At 46.2% G+C, this 6,945-nt stretch overlaps 1 protein-coding gene across 7 annotated transcripts in view; it reads left to right on the top strand.

Moving 5' to 3' along the window:
• Positions 1–2,085: 2,085 nt before the first annotated feature.
• The window catches only part of SRGAP3 (SLIT-ROBO Rho GTPase activating protein 3), a 261,324-nt gene continuing 256,464 nt past the window's right edge, over positions 2,086–6,945 (top strand). For 4 of the 7 annotated variants that reach the window (XM_045493636.1, XM_045493635.1, XM_045493642.1 and 1 more), the window contains exon 1: positions 2,086–2,897. In XM_045493636.1, the coding sequence (XP_045349592.1) occupies positions 2,831–2,897 (67 nt within the window). In that variant the 5' untranslated portion in view covers positions 2,086–2,830. The remainder of the gene's footprint in view (positions 2,898–6,945) is intronic. The other 3 variants (XM_045493640.1, XM_045493639.1, XM_045493638.1) reach the window with 1 other exon arrangement.

Genomic DNA, 6,945 nt, shown 5'->3' with positions numbered 1-6,945 from the left:
TGATCTTCCTTCGAGGGTTAGTCTTGAGGCAGGGATGCTAATCTCTGAGCACATCTTTTTCAGGTAACGTGTGGCTTTCACTCTTTTAAACTGGTCCAGAGGGGAACCTCAGGGGGCCTGAGCAAGCCCATGGGAAGGGTGAGGCAGGGGGGTGATGGCACAGGTTGGGGGATAGTGTTTGTGAACTCTGCGACCTCCTGTCTCTGGACATGAAGCTGTAATAAGCCCTGTGGTTCACCGTCTGCACTTTCCCATGTGCTGTCTCCAGGCAGATCCTATGTCTCTCCATCTGCAGGCTTAGCTCATACTGTTTGCTCCATAGGAATATCTTGTCTCTTCCCAACCTCCCCCCTACAACCTCTGGGCCTCATGCCTGTCTGAGGAGACCCATTGCAACTGCCACCCTCTCTGGGAAACCTCAATGGACTGGAATGGATTCATTTCTGAACCCAAATCCAATCATTTATTATATAAAATGTAATGGGCAAATATAAGACTGTTTTGAGAAATTTGTGAAAATACCAAATGGGGGATGATACATATTAAGGACACTCTTAATATGTGTAATTCCTGTGGTCAGCAACCCTACAGTGCTTGATTTTATTTTTAGAAAACAAATCTTTTCTACCTAAGTGCATCTGAAATGTTTTTTTTTAATGTTTATTCATTTATTTTGAGAGAGAGAGTGTGTGTGTGAGCTTGTGCATGGGGTGAGGAGGGGCAGAGAGAAAGAGAGAGAGAGAGAGAGGGAGGGAGAGAGGGAATCCCAAGCAGGTTCTGTGCTGTCAGCACAGAGCCTGAAGCAAGGCTCAATCCCACGAACTGTGAGATCATGACCTGAGCCAAAATCAAGAGTTGGACGCTCAACCGACAGCCACCCTGGTGCTCCTGAAATGGGTTTAATCTCTCTAGTAGAATGCAGGCTATTTGAGCATTTGCATGGTCAAAATCTGGTGTCAGATAGCCTATTTTTTGATATGCTGGTGACCTTGGGTAAGTCATTTCCCATATCTGTGCCTCTCTTCCATCATCTGTGAAACAGGGATACTTATACTATGTTGTTAGGTTTCTTTGTGGGGGATATCATGGGGTAATAATAATTGCTACCATTTATTGAGTGTTTACTATGTGCCCAGCACTGTGCTAAGCTTAGCTCTACATTTTTATTTGATCCTCCCAAGAGCTCCCTCAGTTTTGAAGTCCTTTACCCTACAATATTTTCTTCCCCAATAGCACTTACCTTCTTTACATTATAGTATAATTTACTCATTTTGTTTATTCATCTTCCCCTTCCCGGGCCTCTTGCCTCGTGTGACTCCAGGAGGCACCATTCACAGTGCATTCTGGGTTCTACCATTACTGAGAATATTAACGTGAGTGGTGGGGATTTCCCAGAGTTGTGTCAAGTAGAGACCCTGGAACTGCTCCAGGAGGACAGGGATTTTTTTTTTTTTTTTTAAATGTCTGTGCCTATTTTGACTCTTGCTGTATCCCTGTATCCAGAATAACGCCTGACCTATGGTAAGCTTTCAATAAATATTTGTTGAAAGAATGAATTAAAGAGCCCTAAAGAGAGCCCATTTCATTGGTGAGGAAACTGAGGCTCAATGAGTTATTGATTTGGCTAAAGCTCTAAGAGACAGTGAAGCAGCTGGGTGTTTCTAGCATGCCTGCTCTCAACAGCTTTGCAAAGCTGCATGTCTGAAATGCCTGGCATTGTCCCTGCCACCCCGCAATTGCTCAACAAATATTAATGAGCTTGCCTACATGGGTCAGACTCTCCCCTCTGCGAGACAATCCCTACAGAGTAACAAACTGTCACATAGCCATTGCTTTGAGAAATTAAACTGCATGGTGCAAAGAAAAGGTGAGACTTTTGAAGTTTTTGGAAGAAAAATTCCTAACACGATTGCTAATGGAGTTTGCAGGGGCCTCTCAGGCCTTTCCAACCCGATTCTTTTTCCTGCTGCCTTCCCTTTTGTGAGCATTTCTTCCCCTTTCTGCTTGCAATGAGTTCTGCTCTCCTGTAGGCTACAATGTGTCAGTTGTTATAAAATCCGGGAGGTGGAGCTTGGTGACGAGGTGGGTGGGGGAGCGCTCAGCCAGCCCTGCAGGGCGAGCAGTCCAGCCGTGGTTCACCGGAGCTTAAGCCTTGCAGCAGGAGAACTTCCATCTCGCTCTTCTGGCTTTGATCCTCACTGTACATCAGACCAGAGGCGCCGAAGGGAGGGAGGATGCGAGATGACCGGCCCTCTGGCAACCTGACCATCTCCTTAGCAGAGCCTTCGAAAGCCAGCCGGAGACTGACTGCACAAGCAAGGAGGCGCCGCGCCTCTGTGGATGTGTGTGTGTATGTGTGTGTGTGTGTGGGTGGGTGGGTGAGCGGGTGTGAGTGAGTGAGTGAGAGTGTGTGTGTGTATGTGTGCGTGTGCATCACGACTGTGTGTGTGTCGGTTGAGTGCGAGAGTGCACGCATGAATGTGTTTGTGTGCATGTGTGTGTGATTGCTCTCAGTTATTATTTTTGTGGAAGAAAAATCTTGAAAATCTGGGGCAGGTTACTGTGCTCCTAGGGGCGGTAGTTCTTCTTTTGCAAGAGGAGCTGACCAGACCAAGCTACTAGAGACATTTTTTCGGCAAGTAAAGAGAATTTTCCTCCCAGAACGAGAGGCATTTTTCTCCCCTGGCTCTGCAGCCGAGTAAAAGAGATTAGTCCCTAAACCCTGTGAAATCGACTAGAGCCGAGTGATTACCAGGGCTTGAGAGAGGACTGGGGAAGAAAAAGAGAAATAAATCAAACAGCCTGTCAGTGCCTTTGGCCACGTTGGAAGATGTCATCTCAAACTAAGTTCAAGAAAGACAAAGAGATCATTGCTGAATATGAAGCCCAAATAAAAGGTGAGATGCGGGCTGGGGAGTCATGCTTCCCCTCCCCTTTCCTTTTTTCTCTTGCTCTGGCTTTCTTTTACCCTTTTTCCTCCCTGCCATCATGAAATGTTGTTATGCATCAATAATCTTATTGTGAGTAGGAACAGTGGCAGCCGCACAAGTCCAGACTGGTTTCAACTGCAGAGAGCCCTGGCTCTGGGAGTGTGGATTATAGAATGGGCAGCAATCACTGCATTGCAGGTGTGTGAGGAGGATCCTACGCCCGGCTTTAGGAGTGTCGTGGATACTCCATCATCCTGGCCGTGACATGTCACTCTAAGGCCATTTCGACAGTCACTGCCTCTTCCCCCCTCCCATGCTGAAAGCCCCTTAATGTGATTTTTTTACTATCTGCTTTTATTTTTCTTTCTTCTTTTTGGTTTCTTGTTGCTTTCCCTTGCCCCTTTCTCTGGGCTGGAATTCACATGCATGTGCACACAGAAGCAGCATCCCTGGGTTGCACTTCTTTGTCAGTGTCTCTCGGCTGGCCTGGGTTGCCATGGATTAACTGTTATGGGGCATATTGATCCAAACTAATGCAGGCATTTAGGCATAAAGAGGGAGCTCGGTGCAGAAAATGTATTCTCTCGCAGTGTGCAGCCCCAATCACCGCCCGTCTGCCTGCTAGCGTGTAGGGTCATCAGCCTTCATTCAAAGCCAACAGCTTAGTGTGCCGTTTCGGCTGGTAGGAGCTGCCTGGCTTCCGTAGCGCCAGAGGAAGCCTGCCAGCAGGGTGGGATGACCTCTGGCTGCCTGTTCCAGCTTTGGGGCCACGGGGTGCACGCTCCTCTCAGAAACTGCTCCCTAAATCCGCACTAGCAAGGCGAAATAGGGAACCGGACACAGTCGCATAGACAAATGCAGGCAGAATCCTGGTTCACGCCAGAGGGGGTTCTCCCACCTTCATGAGTTCTAGACTCAGTTTTGGCAAGGAAAATCTAAAAGCTCCATACTCACCCTTTCTCCGAGGACAGACCCTGAGGGAAGCCTGGGCCTGCGTCTCTTAGTGTCTGTTTTCTCTCTGGTCCTGGATCTCCTTGCTGCGACACAGGGTGTGTTTGTGGTCTCCCACAGAAAGACTAAAGACAAAATACATCTTCAATGGATACTGACGCCTGGTCTTGAGATTGTGGGTGGACTGTTTGAGCAACTTGATAATTTGGGGCTCAGGTGACCTGAGGCTGCCCCACCTGCTTTTAGGTGCTTCTGCAGCTCCAGACTCAGTGACCCAGGAAGTCTCCCCGGGAACGGCAGGGGCCCGACATCCACAGCTGCTGCACACGCTCCTGATGCTTGGGAACCTTTGGGAGGGGAGCGGCCAACAGGGGAGGGCTTTGTTGTTGTTGTTGTTGTTGTTGTTGTTTTTTCCAGTCTCGACAACCCTCTTGTGTCTTCTAGTCCTGGTCAGACCCGGCATGCTAATCACCTCTGGGGGTAGACCCCAGGGCAAAGGGAGCTGAAAACGTTCTCTAGGTTTCAGCTCAGTGTGGCAAACTGACTTAGGATGTTTCAGCCTTGCTGAAAATTTAGTCACAGGCCCTTTACTGGTCAGAGATTTGAACTCACCCGGCTGCATCAATACAAAAGCCCAGTTTCGGCCTTTGCATACACACTTTTTAGGGAGTTTATGTTTTGTAAGATGAATTTGGCTGAGTATTATAGTTCTTTTTAACTGAGGTTCTCATGAAAAATGCCATACTAGAGAAGCGAATGCTGAGTTTTGGACAGTTTGGGGTTTTTGTTAGCATTGTCTTGGTAGGAAATAACGCTCGTCTTGTTTTTGGATCACTGCCACAGGGCCCGTGAACTTGGCTTGAGGATCAATGAAGCATTTATTGCTCCGGCTGATTCTTTTACTTTTTTACCTTTCACCTTTATTTTAACAACTACTTAGCAAGTCCAAGGTCATGCATTTCCGGTAGGAAATTTGTCCAGGTGATCTTGTCTCTTCCAGACCCTAAGGGTCTCTACATTCTGGTTAAAGGAGTTGAATTTTATTCCTTTAGAATTGACACCCACACGACTTAGGCCAGGACGTTGCTGTGCCTGAAACCGTCTGGAATCTTTTCCTTTCAAAATTGTGTTTGTTAATCATCATCATAGTTCCTGATGATGTACGCACAGGGCTCTACAGTTTCTCTGTCTGGCTCACTCCCAAACATCACTACTCTTGGCCTACACAATGTACGGAAAGTGTTTGTATGAATGAGCTCAGCTTTAGAGATGAGGAAACTGAGGCCTTGTCAGGTTGAGTGACGTGCCCAAGGTCACAAGGCCAGAAATGTGAAGGTAGCTGGTCTTCTTTCCCATTGCATTGTTTGCCTGAGGCTGGCCCTTGAAGGATTGATGTCAGTGGCAGATGGCGGTTTTGTGGTGGGGACTGGCTGTCTCTTGATCGTTCCATTGTTTACCCTCTTACTTTTATCCCTTGCCTTTGTTGCTTGCCTCTGAAGAATGTTTGACCAATCACCAAAAATAACGCCTGAAGCCTGTTTCCTTTCTCCCTGGGTATCATTTGACCAGTTTGGTGCAAACCCTTCGCCTACTTAGATAGATTTGGTCCTCTGTGAATTTAGTGAGGGGCATTTTTGGTTTTTAAAAATGATACTGAGTTCTTTGTTGACTTACTCTCTTTTATCTCTTTTTGAAGAATTTATTGACCTGAGGAGAATGTTTTAACACTCTTTTTTTTCCTATTGTAAAAGAAGTATCAGATCCATGCCTTCTCCTGCCTCATCAGTTACCTGAATCCCTTTGATTATATATTTGCAATGCAGTAGTATACCGTGTGCTTGTACATGTCCAGTGACGGGGAACTCATCACCTCCCAAGTCCACATATTCTACCTTTAATAGCCCTGGCTGCTGTAAGTGGTTTTTATATTCATCTATTGGTTCTATAGTATCTTCTCCTTGGGGGTTCATAGAACAAGACAGATGTTTCTTTCCCATGACTGCCCATTGGATGTTAGAGACTCTGATCATAGCCCCACTATGATTATCCTCATTTACTCACATAAGATGCTTATCTGCTGCTTAATCATCTTCACTTTCCTTTGGATTTACTGTATCCTGGTTACAAACTCCCAAGTGCCTTTGGGTGCTTGACAGATACAATAAATGAGTGAAGCTGGCCAAGTAAGATGATTTGTGATAGTTGGTCTACCACCTCCGTGAGGGCAGTAGATGAAAGGGTGATGGTGGTTATGGTGCCCTTGAGAGCACTGTCTAGATGAGAGCTTTATGCTTTTATTTTACTTTATTTATTTATTTAAAACATTTTTTAAATGTCTTATTATTTATTTTTGAGAGAGAGAGACAGAGCATGAACAGGGAGGGGCAGAGAGAGAGAGAGGGAGAGACACAGATCTGAAGCAGGCTCCAGGCTCTGAGCTGTCAGCACAGAGCCCGACTTGGGGCTTGAACTCAGGAACTGTGAGATCATGACCTGAGCTGAAGTCAGACGCTTAACTGACTGAGCCACCCAGGTACCCCCTTTAAGAGTGTTTCTAAGTTCTAGGGGCGCCTGGGTGGCTCAGTCTGTTAAGTGTCCCACTTCAGCCTCGGTCATGATCTTGCTGTTACTGAGTTCGAGCCCCATGTCAGACTCTGTGCTGACAGCTCCGAGCCTGGAGCCTGTTTCAGATCCTGTGTGTCTCTCTCTCTCTGCCCCTCCCCCACTTGTTCTCTCTCTGTCTGTCTCTCTCTCTCAAAAATAAACAGTAAAAAAAAAAAAAAAAAGAAAAGAAAAACGAGTGTTTCTAAGTTCTATATGAGAGGCTTTTGATGTGATCAGAGAAAGAAAAACAACTATCACCTCCTTTATGCTGCATGTGTTGCTTCTATTAATATAGCCCAAGGATTGAATTAGTCCTTTTCACTGCCCACCCCTTCACTGTACCATATTTATTTTACATGCTATATTTCTCCAATCCACTAAGTTATTAGGATCTTTGTCAGAGAGAAGAAAATGAAATGAATTTCATATGAGTTGTTCTTGGTGACCCTGTGCTGGCCCC

The sequence above is a fragment of the Leopardus geoffroyi genome, chromosome A2 (genome assembly GCF_018350155.1).
Source record: "Leopardus geoffroyi isolate Oge1 chromosome A2, O.geoffroyi_Oge1_pat1.0, whole genome shotgun sequence".
Lineage (NCBI taxonomy): Eukaryota > Metazoa > Chordata > Mammalia > Carnivora > Felidae > Leopardus > Leopardus geoffroyi.
The sequence above is the reverse complement of the archived record's forward strand: the minus strand, read 5'-3'. Positions and strand labels throughout refer to the sequence as shown.